The sequence below is a fragment of the Tetrao urogallus genome (genome assembly GCF_951394365.1).
Source record: "Tetrao urogallus genome assembly, chromosome: 3".
Classification (NCBI taxonomy): Eukaryota; Metazoa; Chordata; class Aves; order Galliformes; family Phasianidae; genus Tetrao; species Tetrao urogallus.
In genome coordinates, this window is record NC_136815.1 from 46,419,213 (window position 1) to 46,439,576 (window position 20,364).

General features: G+C 41.4%; 1 protein-coding gene across 1 annotated transcript; it reads left to right on the plus strand.

Moving 5' to 3' along the window:
- Window positions 1-426: 426 nt before the first annotated feature.
- On the plus strand, window positions 427-8,455 carry TYMS (thymidylate synthetase; the record flags this gene model as incomplete). Its single annotated transcript, XM_079533035.1, has 7 exons — window positions 427-586; window positions 1,442-1,515; window positions 2,669-2,843; window positions 5,288-5,389; window positions 6,579-6,754; window positions 7,352-7,423; window positions 8,318-8,455. The coding sequence occupies 7 exons, from the start codon at window positions 427-429 to the stop codon at window positions 8,453-8,455; spliced, it is 897 nt and encodes a 298-aa protein (XP_079389161.1).
- Between the last annotated feature and the right edge of the window lie 11,909 nt (window positions 8,456-20,364).

Sequence of the window (20,364 nt, forward strand, 5' to 3'; positions counted from 1 at the left end):
ACTAACGTTCACTTCAGGCAGGTATTTTTACGAAGACGGGCTGCTACAAGCTCTGAGTGTAGGCTTTGAGAATCCTGTGTGCCAAGGAAGTATTTAGCTAAACGTATGAGATGCACGATGTTAGCACGCACCTTTATAAATGTTAATACAATAGTTGCCGCTGCTATACCGCCCCACCGCCCTTGCAGCCCTCACGCCTCGCCCACCGCGATGAGGAGCAGGCAACGGGCGGCCGCGGCCCCGCCCTGAGCAGAAGACGGCGCGTACGGCGCCTCCCGGATGGGGCGGGGAGAAGAGAGGGAGGCGGCAGCCCGCCCCTGCGTGCCTCTGCGCGGGAAGGAAGGGTTTTGGCGGGCTCGGCGGGGACGGGCGGACGGCAGGAGCGCGCCCGGCCGTGCGGACCGCTCAGGTCGCCTCCCACCCGCCATGCCGGCCGCGGAGGAGCCGTCGAGCGGCCTGGAGGGCGGCGAGCCGCAGTACCTGCAGCAGGTCCGGCACATCCTGCAGCACGGCCACCGAAAGGAGGACCGCACGGGCACCGGCACCATCTCCGTCTTCGGCATGCAGGCGCGGTACAGTCTGAGAGGTCGGCACCTCCGGGACCCGCGGTCCCTCTGGCTGCAGGCTGCCCCGGGAGCTGCCCGCAGCCCCCTCAGTCCCTCCCGTGCTCGCCCCCGTTCTCTCCGAGGGCCGACTTCTCGCCCCGAGGCTCGGCCGCCATCTTCTGCCGCCCCGCTGCAGGGCTGCACGGAGCGAGGCCGGCTCGGCGTCCCCCGCGATGTTTTCTGCATTGCGGGAAGAAGCAAGCGGTGGTTGTGGGTCTGGAGCCCGGCACCGCTGCTCTCATCACTGATAAAGTAAGCAGGGGACCTCAGTGCAGGAAGAGCCGTCAGTGTGATAGATCCTTATAATATTACCTTAAGGCTCTGCTTCCCGTTGCGAATACCTCTGCAGCCTTGTGTGCTGCCCGCGTGTAGGTCCTCACCTCCATCTAGCACTGCAGTGCCCCTGTCAGCCTTGGTCCCAGTAAGAGCATGGCATGTCCCTTCCCAACAGCAAACCTCTGTGTCAGACGGGCATTGCCTTCCGTGTGCTGAAAAATGTCAGTAATTTGGGCAGATGGGATCAGGCTCTTACAAGCAGTGCCTGGTGACAAAACAAGGGGCAGTGGGCACAAGCTGGAACACATGAAGTTCCGTCTGAGAAAAGCATGCATTAGTCTGAGGTTGACAGCACTGGAACAGGCTGCCCAGAGGGGCTGCAGAGTCTCCTTCTCTGGAGATTTCAAACTGACCTGGGTGCTTTCCTGTGTAATCTACCGTAGGGAACCTTTAACTGGGGGTTGGAATAGGTGATCTCCAGATGTCCCTTCTAACCCCGAGGATTATCTGTTTTCATCCCAACAAATCTGATCATCTCTGACACCTTGTAACTTTTTCAGATCAGTTCCCACTGCTGACAACAAAGAGAGTGTTCTGGAAAGGAGTGCTGGAGGAGCTGCTGTGGTTTATCAAGGTGCTGTATCTGGATGACTCTATCAGTAGTAGGCCTGAGAATGGCATCAATCTGATGTACTGGTGTGAGATGGGTTAAGGAATTTGGTGTAAGTGCAGGTGCTTCTGTTCATACAGCAGAGCAGCCCATGTGTACAAGATTGTTGTTTTCAAAACATTCCATGTATTTCAGTGAATACTATTGCATTGCTACAAATCAGAACATTTTTTACTTCTCTTTCTTTTTAAGGGAAACAGTCTGGTACAGGGAGGGTTTTTGCTGCAGTTAAAAAGAGAGTTTTGCTGCAGTTAAGAAGCCTGATGGAGTCTTTTATTAGTGTTTACATAAGAAATAATATTGTAATTTGCAAACAATCTAATAATTTGCTTTTCAATAGGTAGGTAGCTTGTATTGATTTGAATAGAAGCAAGCAGTGAGGAAACACAGGTGCAGTAAGACTGAAGTAAACACTAGTCTATTAAGTAGTAAAAAATGACATCCAGTAGGGCTAATTGCTGCAGTTAAGAATACTAAAATTCTGTAGATAATGTGTTGCAGTACAAGTGTTCCTTGAAATGTTGTAGCGATGTACTGATGTGGGAAAACCTAGACCACAGTTTGCTAGACAGCAGGACTCACATACACAGATATTTTTTAAAGTATCTTTTTTTCAAAGATAAAAGACTGCGCACTCCCCAAACAGAACAGTTGTTACATTGGATTTTTGAGTGTGCTGTTTGGCACTCACTGCAGAATTCAGTGAAATTTTTCTAGTTCATTTTGCCATGTTTTTCATTTTTGTCATGTTAACAAAAGGGACTTTAACTTCATTAGAAGTGGCTTGGGAAAGACACTGTCTAGGCCATACTTTGATTTTATGAGAGTAAAATCTTGTTCTCTGTAGATGTGTATGTGAAATTGTATACAGCAGGTGACCTTGAGACTGTACTTTTTGTGAGTTAAACAATAGCTTGGCACCTCAGGCTGAAGTCTGGTAAGGTATTTATAAGTTTTGTTCTGCCCAAGTGCGAGGGCAGCAACTAGTACATTAATCAGATTGTCCATCCTTTATGTTAAAAAAGGAGAAATACTGCTGAGTAGCAAAGCTTAATGCTTCTGCATCTAATCGTGTTCTGGGATTAGAAGGTAACTTCATACTGTCTGTATTTTGTAGGGTTCTACAAATGCCAAAGAGCTCTCTGCAAAAGGTGTGAAGATTTGGGATGCCAATGGATCACGTGAGTTCCTGGATAAGCAGGGGTTTTGCACCAGAGAAGAGGGGGACTTGGGACCAGTTTATGGTTTCCAGTGGAGGCACTTTGGAGCAGAATACAAAGACATGCGTACAGGTAATCACATAAAAATGCAGCCTTGATTACTTAGTGGGATGACTGGAACCTCACTTCCAGAAGTCTGTGGGTGGGTTGTACTGTTAAAAGGACTGTTCACGCTGTGGAATGAAAACAAGAATGAATAATCTGGGAGTGAATTTTGCTTTATACTTTTAAATTAGCTGAATCTAATTATTGTGAAAAATTTAGCTTTGCGTGTGATAGTTTAGTATTTATAGAACAGAGGAATCATACATAATGTATACGTTATTTTTGCTTTAATGTAGAGATGGTATGGTCACCGGTAGGTGGAGAGATGCATTTCTGTATTGCAGTCCAGAACCATAAGCTAGCTCAGTGACAGCAGTGGAACAAAGACTGCACTCTCTGAGTGCCAACAAAAGATGCTAATTCCACAATGAAGTAATGTTAATTCCATGATGCACTTGTGCTGGCAGGAAGTGGTGTTAGTTCTGTATGTTCATGGGACATTGTGGAAAAGAAATCGTAGAATCAAAGAATGGCCTGGGTTGAAAAGGACCACAATGATCATCTAGTTTCAACCCCCTGCTATGTGCAGGGTCACCAACCAGCAGACCAGGTTGCCCAGAGCCACATCCAGCCTGGCCTTGAATGCCTCCAGGGATGGGGCATCCACAGCCTCCTTGGGCAACCTGTTCCAGTGTGTCACCACCCTCTGTGTTCAAAACTTCCTCCTCATATCCACCCTAAACCTCCCCTGTCTCAGTTTAAAACCATTCCTCCTTCTCCTATCACTATCCATCCTCGTAAACAGCCATTCCCCCTCCTGTTTATATGCTCCCTTCAAGTATTGGAAAGCCACAATGTGGTGAGGTTGTGGGGTTTTTCCGTTTTACAGTTAGAACAAAGCAGGATGATACTATAGATAGGACAGCTGTAATGAACTACAACATGATGCAGTTTCTATTATTTTCAGTGGAATTAATTCATTAAACTTACTTTGAAGTGTTTGGGTGGTTCTTTCTAAACTGTTGAAGGAGAGGATGTCAAAAACAAAACTTAGGACTGCCATTAAAAAGAAAAGTAAAAAATATATATATATATATATGCATACATATATATATATATATGTACATCTGGTAGAATACAATTTATTTTTTCCTCTTGTATTTTTTTGTCAATATGTTCTCAAAGTTGACATTAGTTACAGATACTGTACTTACTATTGGCATATTGACTACTGGCAGAGTACAGTTTTATCCTACCGTAAGTGGTGCAAACAGTGAACTAACAAATGTAAAAACTTAGTAAAATGTTTCAGCTTTCCTAACTTAAAAGATCTGAGTTACTCGTGTACTACAGAAAAATAAATGAGATAAATTTCCATTGCTAATGGATTTCATTATGTTGCGCTACTAATGCATGAATAATTAGCTTCAGGATCTAACAAAACCATTTGAAAAAGTTTCTGGCACAGTGCTGCTGGTATATTACCATGTTGTTTGCCAACCAGCTTGGGTCTCTCTCTGCAACTGTAATTTGGTGTTGGGCTGCAAGAAGAGTTATTAGAAAAAATTAGTTACCAGCCACGCTAATTCACTGGCATGAGTCAGAATAATGAATAACAACTAATGACTCTTTTTATGGTGGTATCCATTCTGCTGTTAATTCCAGTGAGATTCTCTATAATTGACATCGAGCCTAAAATCAGCCAGCAAGGGTCACTGGGTGAATTGTAATATCCTGTGCCTTGTGGCTCCGAGTGTTTCGGAAATTTAGTTTTCATAAATGACCTTGGTGAGTGCTAGATAGATGTATGTATTTACTTGTTAAAAGCTTTCTTCTTTTAAGCATTCAAAGAATGCATGGCATTCTGTGTTACTGGTCTGGATGTGATTTTTGAATTTTTTTTTTGAGTAGGAGTACTATAGCAGATAAATTTAAGCTGCAGACAAAGGCATGTACTACAGAAACAGGACGGGAGAATTACTTTAAAAAGCATGAATATGAGATTTTCATTTCTGTTGCTCATTCCAATTCAGCTCTGTCCTTTTTAGGTATCGTGAATGTCATCATTCATTGTTGTAACACGTTTTGTACAATTAATATATTTGTATCACAACCTTTGTTTCCTGGGATGTAGTGTAAGTGCAGACTTCTAGTTTTTGATGCTTGGAAGAAAACTTTTTAGATAGGAATCGTCCCATTTCAGTGGATGCTAAAGGTAGTGGAAGCACTCAAAAGAGATAGTTGGACATATTGTAATACAGAAATGAGAACTTCACAAACCTTAGAGCAGCCAAAGAAAGACCGAGCATAACCTACGCTTGGTGAGTGCCAACAGATAAATTTAGTTGCCTTCAAAGTTTCAGTAAGATCTTCAGAGGCTGTCATTTGCTTTCCAGTGGGATGTGGGCTGGACTTTAAAAATAGGCAATGATTTGAATCTGACTTGGATCATATTTGGTATCTTTCTTCAGATTATTCCAACCAAGGAGTTGATCAGTTACAAAAAGTGATTGAGATGATCAAAACCAATCCAGATGACAGAAGAATCATCATGTGTGCTTGGAATCCCAAAGGTACTGAACCGTGCACTTTAAGGGAACATTATAAAATATATAGACTGTATTCTAAGTACCGTGTCAGCATCAGTTCCATGTTACTGCATTTCCTTATTCTTTATAAAACTAGCAGAAATGTAGGTCACGGAGTACAATTGGTCAGGGGTTGTCAGTTCTCTTCTTGCTTAATTCTTGTGCTCAAACCTCGAAACTTTTCAACTATTACTTCCAAGTTTTTATCTCCAGGTTAAAGTGAGGGATCTACATGGCTACCAGTGCCTTTTGACATACAGTCTCTGTTCAGAGACAGAAGTTATGTTAACAAGGTTAAAAAACAACAAAAACAAATATACCAAAGCAATGTTGTTGTTGTTGGGTTTTCTTTTTTAGCCGTATATTAAATAATATACTTAGAAAAAAACATAGGATTTGATAACAGAAGTGTTATTTTTAGTGCAGTCATTCTTCTTGGGCATACGTTAGCCTGTTCACTTTGAAGGATTATTTCTAAATAAGAGCTAGGGCTAGTGGTTGTTTTACTTTAGCAGCAGTAGATCCATACACCAAAAAAAATAATAATCCCCCAACATTCTCCTTTAGTGTCTCTGAAAGGGGATTCCACATGCTGCTGCTGCTATTTTTAAGGCTAAATGTTCTCGCATATCGGGAGTGAGTTCAAGTTTTACTTAAACTAGCTGTAGGTTTACTGTCTTCACTTTAAGTGTAAACACTCATATTTTATTTTCTGAATTTATTTATCAATGATTAGTCAGTTTTAAATCTCAACAAGCAATAAAGTTACATTGCAGTGAGAAATGAGTAAGGTAGAGCAGCTGTAAGTTGCTTTAGGATGCATGCTTAATTTTGCTCTCAAAGTCTTCCTTTAGGGAAATAAATTGGCTCCCCTAGGTGAGTAAGGCTAAACTGCTGTGCAGCATTATGGCACAAATGTGTTCTATAGAGTATCTGTTTATGACTTTTCTGATCGTAAAGCCCAGGAGACAGCTTGTCATGACCCAGTCTTAATTGCTTAGGCAGCAGGTGCTCTCTTGTCTAAAGAGAAGCAGCAACAGAATGATGGCCGTATCAAGCTGCACTACCTCCTGTATCTCGCTGTGTTTGTTCAGTTTTTGCATTTTCTAAGTTTCTGACACTAATGTGGTTTTATTTCTTCCCCCCTCCCTTCTTCCTGTATTGTAATTCTTAGATATTTCTCTGATGGCCTTGCCACCTTGCCATGCTCTTTGCCAGTTCTATGTTCTAAATGGCGAACTGTCTTGCCAACTGTACCAGAGGTCTGGAGATATGGGACTAGGAGTGCCTTTCAATATTGCCAGCTATTCACTGCTCACATACATGATAGCCCATGTCACAGGGCTGAAGGTAGGCTGTTTAATCATTTTATTTGAGACTGTCTGAAGAGTGAGGGATTAAAAGACTCCAGTGTCATATTCAGGACAAACTGAAATCATAGAATCACAAGGTTGGAAAGGACCTACAAGATCATCTAGTCCAACCACCCTCTTGTTACCATTGCTACCACAAGCCACTAAACCATGAAATGAATGTACTGTGTGTGTGTGTGTATATATATATATATATATATATATATATATAAAATATATATATATGTGTATATATATATATAAAAAGCTAGATTGTTTAGGAATTGCTAAGTCACAGAACTTGCAAGCCATACAATACAAATTGTATTTGGATGCTCTTGAAGCGCTTTGGGGTTTATCTTGTTGCTGACACCTCTGCTTCCACAATGTACATTGTTTAGCAGTGGCTAAAGATGCTAGTTTGAAACAGCTTGAGCAAGTAATACATATGAGATGTAAAATAAAGCTGGATACCACTGCTATATCTGTTTGCAATGGATGAGCTATCTAGTGATCATGGATGATCAACTACTGACTGAGATCAGTAGTATTTGTGCAGTCACTGTAGCTATCATGTATTCTCCTTCCTTTTCAGCCTGGAGAATTCATACACACCTTAGGAGATGCTCACATATATCTGAATCACGTGGAGCCTCTAAAAGTTCAAGTAAGTACTCATTTTGTGTTCTTATACTTCATTTTCCACAGTGCTCATCAAATACCAAATTGTCTCAGTATTGTACGTTCTATTTTCCAGATGCTAATTTGCATGGCTTTTTCTTTCTTCCACATTTCTGCCCTAAAAATTGCATTTCCTGAACTGGTCTTTAACCTATGTAGAATTTGTATTTATTCTTGTTTGTAACAAACATGACTGAAATGAACATCTGTATACGACTCCAGATCAAAATGGACTATTCTAGAACTAAGTTAAAGATCTTGAGTCCATACCCCTATTTTTGACTTCGTCATTACAGAATTCTAGAAAATCATTCTGCCCAAGAGGATAAACACAATAAAATGTCTTTTTAGGTATATCAGGAAACGATAATTTCATCAATTCAAATTAGTTAATCAGTTTCCTTGGATAAGGCTGTATTTTCTTCAGGAAATAATTTAGTGCAGGAGAAGAAAATAAGAATTTTAGTTGGATTGAGTATCCTCACCATTCATAGAGCTCAAAACCACCTCGGGAAGTAGCTATTGGATTGGGCCCTAATGTTCCTGTGAGAAATTGCAGCACATTTGATGCACGTCTTCATCAGAATTTCCTATTTAGTTTTGTCTGGAAGGAATCTAATTTGCATCCACTAGAATAGCTCTGCAAACTCAGACTGCTCACAGTGCAGTTGGATGCTGCTGCACCCAATCAAAATACTAAAGTAGATTATGTCAAATCGTATTGTAATAATTTTTTTTAATGCTTTCTTGGGAAAGAAGGAGAATCTACGTGGGGAAATCTGAATTTAGATTAATGAGATCTAATTTATAACACAAAGTACCTGTCTCTTAAGTATGTATTACTTTTGTGCAATTAACCTAGGACATGCTTTTATTTTAGCTTCAAAGGGAGCCCAGACCTTTACCTAAACTCAAAATCCTTCGTAAGGTTGAAGACATCAGTGACTTTAAGGCAGAAGACTTTCAGATTGAAGATTATAACCCTCATCCACCTATTAAGATGGAGATGGCTGTTTAATGCTTTAAACATCTGCTATTAATATGGAAATCTACTTAAGCTACTTTGCTTCCTCTGTACTTAAATTTACAGGGTTTTTTAAATATAATTCTAAAGGCATATGCTTTAGTATTGAAAAATAGACCAATGTTTCCTTCATTACTAAGTTGTGAGAACAAATATGTAGGCATGGAATTTACTGCTGTTTTTTCTATCTGCTATGAAGCAGAGTAGAATTCCTGGCTTCTGCATATCAAACAATGAATTTAGATTATTTATTCCTCTCTAAATAACGCATTTAGTATGCAAGTGTTGTTTGTGAGGTACTTTTCTACTGGTTATTTCATTTGACTGTGGCTGTTTCAGTTACTATTCAGCTATTATTTCTGAGTTGTATTTGCTTACATGCTTTATTTAGGACTGAAAAAAAGAGCCTTTATGTACAACAGAAGATTCTTTCATAGAGGTCCTTAAAATAATTTGTTTAATAAAACTTTGTTTTTTAAAAAAATCTTTTGGAATCCATGTTTAATTTTAATATGCTTGCAGTAAATAAGAGTTGGAAAGCAAAGGGGCTACAGGAGAGCTAGGGAGGGACTTGGTGTAATGGCATGGAGTGACAGGACAGGGGAAATTGGCTTTAAAGTAGAAGAGGGTAGATTTAGAGTAGATATTAGAAAGAAATTCTTTACTGTGAGTGTGGTGAGACACTGGAACAGGTTGCACAGTGAGGTTGTGGATGCCCCCTCCCTGAATAGGGCTGTGAGCAACTTGGTCTAGAGGGAGGTGTCCCTGCCTACAGCAGGGGGGTTGGAACTAGATGATCTTAAGGGTCCAATTCAAACCATTCTGATTCTAGGATTATGTTTGAGCAATCCAATGCATGCTACCATGGGCAAGAATTTCCTGTATCTCCTTACATAGAACAGTCAACTTCTACTATTAAACTAGTTGCATCTTTCTTCCCTTATTTCCTACTGAAACTATGTTCAGGATATTAATACTAATCATTGTGTTTTGATTTCCAGCTAGTAGGACTAACTAAACCTAAATTATTGCTGTTTTTTTCCTCTGATGTAGCCCAACCAATTCCAGAAAGAGGATATCATTGCCTTTTTAAGTGCATGAAATGTAAGCAAGCCACTGCTTCTCAGAGAGGTTCTCCTTATTTCTTAGTCTTTCTTGAACTGAGATGAGCAGACCATACATGTTATTCCAGCTGAGGTCAACCTAGAAACATGAAAGGATCAAGCTGATTTTTTTCTGAGGCTGCTTTATGTGGGTGCTCAGTAACCAACTTAAACAAACTTGGGCCTTTGCCTTCTTTCAAATTGCTGAACTCAGAGATTCATTCAAGCAGTTACTTGTTACTATGCCTAAAAGCCATGTCACATGCTCTTCCCTGTACATTTCATTCCAACCCTAATAGTCTTACATTTAGAAGTAATCTAGTTAGCCTATTCAAGACCATCTCCATTAGTTAGGATGTCACCCATCTCGTATCATGACCATACTCTTGTAAGTTAGCAATTGTTGAGCATATTTACAGTCCTCCTAAAGTACAGGGAAACAGTGTAAGTTGCAAGTTCACTTAACCATGCTGTCCGCACTTAGCAAGTTAAGTTCCTTCTGCTGGAAACCAATTTATGCAACACTTCAGATAAGATGCAATCTGCATGGTGTTCTAGCAAGCGTAGCCAGAGGGAATGCATAACAAAATGACTAATGGCTTGAGTGAAGTGAATGAGTCTCAGTGAAATGAACCAGTACAGGAGAAGAAAGAATTAAAGAGAAGTTAGTCCAACTGGAAAGAAAAAAAAATAAATCTTTTAAGTACTACCTTTGTGAAAATGGTGTATTCTTGCATATGTATGTACATACACAGCATGCTTTAACACAGTAACAGACCAGTATACATCTGGAAGAACTACAGATTTTCTGTACAGGAATCAACTGAAATATCACCTTTATCAGGACGGTTTACTACTGATAGCAGTTGCTGAAATGATACGCACACTTTTGAGTCCAAGGTAGTTTATGCTGCTCCAGAGATGAAAAATATGTAAGGTAGAAATGTTTTACTATGCAGCAGGCTTGATTGGGAATCAAAACGTAAGCACACTTTAAATTAATAAGCATTAGACTTCTATATTTTCAGGCCAAGAAAATGAATATTCAAAGAATCTGAATACATAGACTTAAACATGAGGTACTCAAAGGATTTACAGGGCGTGAAGCTCGTTCACTGCTGGCAAACAGGACTGGTATGACTGAAGGCTATATTTAGAACACTGTAGACAAAACACAGGACACTGCTAGATCTTCTGGGAATCCCTGAAAGGAACCCAAAGGCCTTTTGAGAGAAGGATGTGTTCTTACACTTAATTCCTGATAAATAAGCTTCCTACCCCTCGTGTTTTCCATCTGCTGACTTAAAGATTACTTCAGGTGGCACTGAAAATCTGTTCACTGCAAGCTCTGCACATCCACAGCATTTGAGTCCTTGCCATTTGCCCTGTTGACTGCTACTCATTCTGCCTCAGAATCTGGCCCTTTAAGTTTCTTTTCCCATTCTTGTCATTCATTCTCTGAATGCATCCTTCCATAATTTCTTCCCCCTTTCTTGGCCTTACTGTAATAGCTGCAAGAATATTATCTAGTCAGATGAGGGGTCAAAAAAGAAGAAACTCTCTTGTCAGCCATCAAAATCCACACTTAACTTGCCTTTGGCCCACAGTGACAACAAGACATGCATGTTGGGAACACCAAATAGCTGCATCCTTTTAAAAGGGAAAAAAAATAGCCACCTCACAGTCAGTTCTTACAGCAGTGTTTTGTATAGTCAGCATGCTTTCAGGATTTCTGGATGCTGAGATATCATCGAGTGTCATCAATTGCTGGACTCATTAATGGAAACCAGCACTCTCAGCATGAGGGCAAATAGGAACTGAAAAGAAAAAAGAGCAATGTGTGGATTTTCTTAAGTGAAGAACATGAGAGGAATGACTAAAAGGTAAAGATGAACAGCATTCCTATTCTTTCATATTCTAACACAACTCCTGACAAACTGTCACAGCAATTTCTGCTGGAGAAAAAGTGCCCAAGGCCAAAAGGTCAAAAGCCTTTTGGTGCAGCCCTACAGTAGGACATGAAACAAACAAAAATTACTGCACTGCATACAAGCTTATGCTTACAAATCACAGGCATGACAGCTGAAGAAACTAAACAGGCCAAGTTGGAAAGTAGGGAGAAATAGATTTTCTTACTACTGCTGCATTTTGAAGAACCTTATTCTGGATCTTCTTGGTGATCAGTGGCATAGACAAGGTTTCATTCACTCTTCCCTGCCTGCAGCTGACAATCTGAAGATAACTGAAGGCTCTAGCTTTTAGAAGCTCTTTAAAATATCACTCCGTTGTAGCACTGCAAGGGAAAAAATAACAAGGTCTGAAGTCTCCCAAATTAACACATTACAAGAACTGCTAAAAGAGCTGCTGGCAACTGATAACAAAACATTTGTACGGTATCCCTTCTGTGTGGTTCAGTGAAGCCAAATTATTTTGTTACTCAATTTAAATGAAAGAGTGCGAGTATTTGGATGAAACAACGTTCAAGGATGTTACCGATCCTTGAAAGAGCCACATTATGCTTGTAAGCTATTAGGAGAGCTAGAAGTGACACAAGTGGATGAAATGAGCTAGTTACACATAAAAAAAAAAAAATACATCTTTGCATGTGGGCATAGTGTTTAGAAATTAGTGCCCCTTTACTGGATGCTGAACTGCACAAGTGAAAAGTGGAAATGGTTCTTCCATTCAAGGACAGGGGGCTTACCCCAAGCAAATAAGACTGACTTTGCACTGAAGATTATATAAACACTCACACAGCTCTGCCAAGTAACGCCTCACACATTCCTCAAAATCTTTGTAAGATTTGCTCCTTTAGGAGCCAGTTCAACCCCCTCCCATCACTCAACATCCATGTTCCCATTCCAGGACTGCAGATGCAGTGAGGCCTGGGCTGTCAGCCCTCCTTCAGCATGCTAAGCACTGCGCAGCTCTGGAACATGATTGAGCAGCTATCCGAATTTTGAGACAGCCAAAGTGATTGCTCTGCAGAAAATCACTCTCGCACTTGGATAAGAGTCAGGCTTCAATTTCTAACCATGTGCAGAATATCCTGCCTGGAGCTTGGCTAAGTTGCTGTCAGTTCAGGCTTCACATTCATTTCCCAAGGTTTGTAGTACTGATAATACTATTCCTTCTATTCTTCCTATGGACAAACAACAAACACATCATTTGCAGGTGTTACAGTGAAAAGAAGAAAAAGATAATAGAAACCATCAATTAAAATCAATACTCAGGACTAGCATTTAGTTTATAAATCTGAGTTATATTAAAATTCAAGTCCTTCCTACTAGACCTTCTCCCTGAATTCACTGCCTTATCTACTTGTAGAGAATACTGACAGTGCGAAGCACAATGAAATATGCTGATGGTAGGACTTGGAATCAGAAATGGGCAGCAGGGAAGCTACACAAATACAATCACTTTGATTCCAGTTGTCATAGAGAACTGAGAGTTGGTTAAATCACACTGTTGGGCTGTTCTCATGAAGAAGCAAAAGCATGTCTGGCTGGTTCTTGGTGATACCAGGCAAAGTACTAGCAACAAAGCCAACTGTTATACACAGAAAAAAAAGTCAAACTCACTCCACTGCTGAAAGCACTCTCTGGTCATACAGCACTCCTCAGGAAGCAACTTAGGACTAAGAAACACTCCCCCTCCAGTGGCTGCCCTTATATGAGCCCAGCGTGCCTCCACCATGGGTCCACCCTTTCTGGGCACATGGAGAGCACAGCTGCTAACAATCTGCCTTTGCTTCCCTGGTTTAGGGATTCCTCTTCACCAGGTGCTCAATCACCAGCTCAAGCCCTGACCTAACAGTTTCCCTACATGGGCTCTGCAGATTTAATGTCAAGACTTGGCAAGAAGATGGCTGCAGTAAAAAAGCATTTACTTGAGCTCAAAGTCTGCTGTTCTGAAAGGTACCAGCCTGACTATTGACACTTCACTATTAGTGATATAGTGTGATACAGTTATTACATTTATTAGTTTTGGTCTTTGAACTCATTGAAGTATTTAATGTGAAAAGTGTTCAAGTGTAACTGATGACAGAGACTCCAACACAAATGCTGGCAAGGAGTTTCCTTGAGGAAAAGGGAAGGCTATTTACAACCTTATAAAGCTGCACAGATGCCACCCAAGTGTGCTGCAAGGAGCAGCCAGCCCTCACTGCACCCTGACCGGGACACAGCATGCCATCTTTCTTCCAGCTCTCCATCTTTGAAGTGGCTGCCAGCACGGCAGAGCTGGCCGCAGGGGATGTGTGCCCATTCTCCATCCCATCCTGCAGTCAGAGGAGCTGCCGTGGCGAGCTCTGAGACCAGCACCAAGTGGCCTAGCCTTTCTGAGCAAAACCTGCTTGGGGTAGAGGCCAAATGGCTGATGGGGTGATGTGGAGGCTGGGCTAGGAAACCTGAGCCTCTGCATCTGCAGTGAGCATGAGCTGAGTATAGCGCACTGAGTTTATCAGCACATACCAAAGAGACCTCCATTTCTACCCGCTACCCAGTTCTCAGTACTCACATTCTCTGGGTATATCCCAAGGAATAGACAGGATTGCAACACTCTGCCTTACTGGGAGAATTAGTTAAATGACATTGGACATGGTTATCACCTCCCAAAACCTATTTGCAAAGTTACATTTCTACCCAGTCCAGGAAAACTTCTCAGTGTTGAGGAGCTAGCAGTGAGAACTGACCACTGGCTGTCAGCATTTCTGTGTCTCTCACACCGTTTAAAACCTTGCTTTTGTCAGACCAAGCATTCAGACCCATTTCACCTGTTAGGACAGTGCAGGCAACGTAGGGTGCTGTCTGGGCCGGATTTCAGTGCTTCAGCTTCTGCTTCTTCTGAAGCATTTGTGTTAAATGGCCCACCAAAGGCTGCTCCTTGGAGAAACTGAAAGAGTACAGGCGTTTTAATCTCTTTCTTTTTTTTTTCTTTTTTCTTGAAAGCCATAATTTTGATCAAATGGATCAATTTTGCTGAATTAGCCCTCTGCCTTCTCCTCCGTTATTTCACTGTAAGAGAATTGCAAATCAGAAATATCCTTGGAAGCAGCAGAGAACAGCACAATCTCCTTGCTAATCCACCACAAACAGCCTTACAGCAAAAAGTCACCAGTACATGGTGAACTACATGGCTGACTGCGCTCCTGGGACACAAGGAAATGCTGGCATTCACCACGCTCTATCTCACATGGCCCCTTCCCGTTCTCTAGGGGCTGTGGAGTAATGGTTCTTATCAGGTGCAGTTCTGCTTTAGCTCACCCCCTTTTCCCAAGCAGGCAGTTTTGGAAGGTTTCTGTTGGAGAGCAAACGTATATACCAAGTGACATTGAAGAAGAATTTCTTCTCGCTCTGTGGATTTCATCTTTATGGCTGCCTATCCAGCCTAAGTCCCTCAGACTGGTGTTGCATTCCTGAGCTGCTCCCACCTGAACTGATGAAACAGTTCAAGAATGAGGAAGAGGGAGGGTACCAAGGTCCACCTTTGAAGGACAGATGGCTCTCCATGACTTCTATTAGCACATCAGTGGTATATCTGAAATTTGTGCAATTGTTTGTCACATTGGTTTAAGGATGATGAATAAAATGAAAAAAGCACAGCATAATAGAAACGTATTAAAACAGATGAAGTGAGGCTCGCCACTTGAGGCACAGCTATTAGTCTTTTCCCTTTACCCTTGATCCAGCAGGGTGCCAAGGCAGAGTAGCTCTTCTGTCCCAGCCATCAGCCTGTGATGTGCTGCCAAACATAGACTCATAGAATCATTAAGATTGGAAAAGACCTCCAATATCATCTAGTTCAGTCATCAACTCTTCCCGACCATGCACATCACACACAGTTCTTGAGCACTTCCAGAGACAGTGACTCTACCACCTCCCTGGGCAGCCTGTGCCACTGCCCAACCACTCTTTTGGAGAAGAAATTTCTCCTAATATCCAACCTGAACCACCCCTGGTACAACTTGAGGTCATTTCCTCATGTCCTGTTGCAGTCACCTGGGAACACAGGCTGACCCCTACCTCACCACAACCTCCTTTCAGGTCATTGTAGAGAGAGATAAGGTCTCCCCTTAGCCTCCTCCTCTTCAAACTGAACAATCCCAGTTCTCTCAGTTGCTCCTCACAGCTTTGCTGCCCTTCTCTGAACATGCTCCAGGGCTTTCTTGTAGTGAGGGTCCCAAAACACAGTACTTGAGATGCAGCCTCATTAGTGCTCTTTGTGTGATTCTGGGCAAGTCACATCAACAGCCAGTGCCTCTTTGTTTGCATTGTGGGGAGAATATCCCACCCACATGCACTGGGTGCAGTGAAGCCTGTCTTACAGAGGCTGATGTCCTGTAGCTTTCTCAGCAGGCTGCAGCAAGCTCATCTCACTCATGAAGACCAAAGGGTGTTCAGCATCTTATATCACTGGGTCTGGAGCAGAAAGTAACAAACCAGAGACGTGCAAACTCGCATCTGAGGGTGACTAAGAATAATGATGAATCCTTGAAGAAGCTTAAAATAATAGAGTATGTACTTGGCAGATTACTAATTAGTATACATATATGTATATATATATTTCTATAAGAAAGAATTACAGATGTAAACTAAGAGAGGAAAAGCCTTATTACCAGGTCACAGTTTTGAGGGTGAACATCTGATGGCTTGGAGATTTTTGACATATGCAGCAGTGACAGTGAAACACCAGACTGAGCAGCAAAGGAGGAATTGCTCATTTCCATGGTCTGGGGCACCCACTTCTGCTTCAAAAGTGCAGCTGCAAACAGGGCAGGGAATGAACAACTGCCTGGAGGAAGAGTTCTGTATAAACAAAGTTGATGCTTACATAAGCAAGAACACTCAGTATTTAGAAAACCCATTCAACTCTGATCATACTTAAATGGCTGGTGCTATTCTGACAACAGCAGCACACAGATTATACTTAGCCTATTAGTGGTCTAATTACTATAATCTTAAACTCAGTGTAGCTAATGAACTTTGGTATCAAATGAAAAAAAAACAACTCTCCTTTGCAAATGGCAATCCATCAGTCCATTGATAAATACAGCAAGGTGAAATATACAGATTTAAGGTAGTGACCTTAACAAATAGCAACAAATATAAATGCTGTAAACCATTTCTATTGCTCTTGCAGTCCTTTAGCTTAAGGGAAAGAATGCCCACGCTGGACACAATCCAGTTTGAGTCATTCCTCAGTGCTTCCGAACACCAAAGCCAATAAGCATCAACAGCCACCGAGGCACTGGATGACTGTCAAAACGTGAATGAGTGTGGGGACACCAAGCAAAGGGTGAGTGCAGCCCCTGCTGAGGTTCAGGAAAAAACAAGTTGTGAGCAAGCACAGGATGGATTTTCAGGGGTCCATCCATCAGCATGTACTTACCAGTAACTGCAAGAGACTTGGAGGCTGGGCAGCAGGGCACAAAGCGCAGGGGCGAAGGGCTCCCACAGAGAGGGGATTTTGATGAAGAAGGAATGCTTTCACAGCAGCTTGCTGCAGTGCTGGTGCATGACTGATTCACCAGGAATGCTGCACTCAGGTTTCCCTTTTAAACCTGCAGCCTGCTCTTCGGGCCCCACTGAGTTTAATGGGGTAACTGGCTCCTCTCCATTAGGAAGCACAAATTGAAAGCAACACAAGGGCCAATTTCTCTGTACTAAAACAAAATACTTGAAGGAGATGGACTGTGTTTTGCAAAAGTATGCAGTGCTGGGAATACTTTGATCTCCTCAATAAAGTGGTTATTACAATTTTAAAAAAATCTGACTTAAATTAAAAGAGAATGTTAGAATTAACCAACATGCTGTGCACAAGCAGCAAATACTTGCATTCAAAACTGACATGGGAAATTTGTTCAGAGTGGATTCACTAAAGGACCTATGAGGAATGCCAGAATGAACTCCAGTAGATTCCTGGGCACTGTGCACCAAATGGAGAGGAAGGAAACCTAATCTAGACAACTCATACATACACAGGGAAAGAGACACCAAGTTAAGCCAGAGTGCAATCGCTCAGGCCAAACTCCAGCAGCAAGCAGCCCTGTCAACTCAGGATTCAGACACCAGCACCTCTCTGCACCATTTTTTCCTACGAAACGCTCCAGGCTTATTCTGGAAAATGCTGCTCTTTTTATACAGGGACTCCCTAACCAACACCAAGAGCTGCAAGGAAGCAGGCACAGTGAGCTGAGCAGACACAACCACCACAGAAAACAGAAACACTTGGTGTTAGCTTTTCTCCATTTCCACCGTGCAGGGGGAGAAGCAGCTCTTCAGTGCCTTGTGTGGCAGTTCTAACCCTTTCCAAAGCATCAGGAGGAGAAGAGATGACACCTGCAGTGTCATACTTCTGCTCTCTGACTTGTTTTGCACAGCTGCCGTGAGGCCTACAAGGCAATGGCAGTCTTGCTCTCATTCCTGCTCTTTTAGACATTCACTCTTATATCTACTGCACAAATGCAAAAGCTAGGCAGACAGATATCCATCCAGACCTGCCTGCATAACAATTTGAGCCACTGCTTGCAAGAGAATACTCTGTTTAAGAAGAGAGCACTCTTGGGGTTTCAACCCAACACAGCTGTGTGGTTCCACAGCAGTCTTGTGTGGTGGGGGGGGGGGGAAGCTGTCACAAACACCTGCAGCATCTTCCCAAAAGGAAAATGAAAATAATGAAATAAATAAAACCCAAGGATTTTATTGGATTAAACAGATAAACACAAATAACAAGAGCGGGGACTCATTACGTTTAGTTTGTATTCACTTTCCACGTTTCAGGTTTCTCAGTATGGTGTAGATAGTGCACTTCAGAACATAGAGCATTCTTAGATGGCTATGGGTAAGGCAGCATTCTGCCTGGGAGGCTCCAGGAGACTTTCTTTGTTTAAGGTCCTTTTTCTCAGGTTAATGATCAGTGGTAAGAGATAGTCACAGCCCCAGAGAGATGACAATTCAGTGGGAAGGATAAGAACACATCAGGTTCTTTTCATTTTATCTAAACAGTAGAATCATAGACGTTTTTATGCTTGGAAGTTTACTCAAAAATATGAAAATATTCTGACAACACTACAGTTTGAAAGAATGAATGACAGAAACAACCTGCAGGCCTCTCAGAAAGAGCAGACGTGGTAATGGTGGGATGGACAACAGGGAGATTACCAGAAATTACATGATTATTACCATTAAAAATAGAAAACATCAATTACATTACAGGACATACTTAAAGTACAGTACATGTTGCGGGTCATAGAATCTGTAAAAATGTTCTTAGTGCTCTGTTACGAATCGTTACTGAAACAAAACCAGCCGCCGACAACACAGCTGCCTCATCTATAGTGGCACTGCTCATGAACTTCAGGATCTGTGATCCGAGTTGTACTGGCCTTTAAGACAGGTAACATTCAATGAAGTTGAGATAAAACACCAGCTACCACAAGAACAGATTTAGAAAATTCCCTGAAAGAATTGTGCAGAAGCCACCAGAGGCTGCCAACAGCAGATAAAAGAGGAAGGGAAGGCCCCTGCCCCACAGCCCAGCTGCCAGTTGGGAGCCCACTTTGGAAGTTCTCTACTGAGAACCCCAAGCCTGTCTGTCCATCCAACTGTTAAAAGAGACTCAAAATAAGTCTAGACAAAATTATTCTAGCCAATTCCTGCCAAGGACTTCTGAACTGCTCTGGAAAATATCTCCCCTTTGACACCAATAGTTTATAACACATCACGAAGTCAGCATCTTTAAAGTACACTGGAACAGTTTACAGTGGATAAAAATACATCCCAAAGCCAACAAGACAGCTACAGCTTCTAAGTTCAGTCTCCCCTTTTATTCCACTCCTTTTCCCCTCAATATGAAGACCACTCTGCTTTTGTTCCCCCCTGTGTCTCTTCCCCTCCCAAATAAGCAGATGCAATCAAGGAGAAATTTATTTTGAACCAATTCTGCAAAACAGTTCAACAATGCCATACTTTATAAAAATACTTAGTTACATAATTAAACTTATTACTATTTATATAAAAAGTGTGAATGTGAATTTTAAATTCTGTTAGGGTAAGAACCACATCATCAAGATCTTCTGGTGAAACAAATAGATTTTCATAAACATACAAACTCTTTTGGAGAAGTCTTATAATACACAACCATTTACAATGAACACGTTCATTAAGTTAGTGTTTTATTCCTTTACTATACAAGTGTTATTACAATGAACTGTTCCATTCTGTAATTAAAATCCAAACAATGCCAATGTCATTTTTGGCATTTTTTGTTATAGCTGTATTAATACATAAACTCACATGATTGTGTTACTTATTTTAAAATACTTAGAAAAATTAAAATTCCATCATATATATTTTTTTAAATTTTTGTTGTTTTTTTGTGGGTTTTTTGTTTCTTTGTTTTGTTTTTCTTACATAAAGCCCTTTTAAAATTTGATAACCACAGATGTATGGGTGATGAGTGATGATGACAGAAAATGGAAAATGATGGCACTGTTCTTACAAAGATCTGTTTGGTAGCTGGATTCAACTGAGTACAAACTCATGAAAAATAGGTTTAGTACCAGAACTATATCATCAGCTTTTCTGAAAATCATTTGTTGGATAGCTTTACAATGCTAATATGAATTCAAACCTGACAGCTGTGTAAGAGTTTAGTGTTTCAAAATTAAAGTATATAAGCTCAATCAGAAATTCAAAAACGTCATGCAAATTGCTGAATAAAAGACATGATGTTATTGCTTGATATGTCAGTAGCCAAAGAAAATAAATTTGGATGTAGTGTGAGCTGGGCCAACTGCCA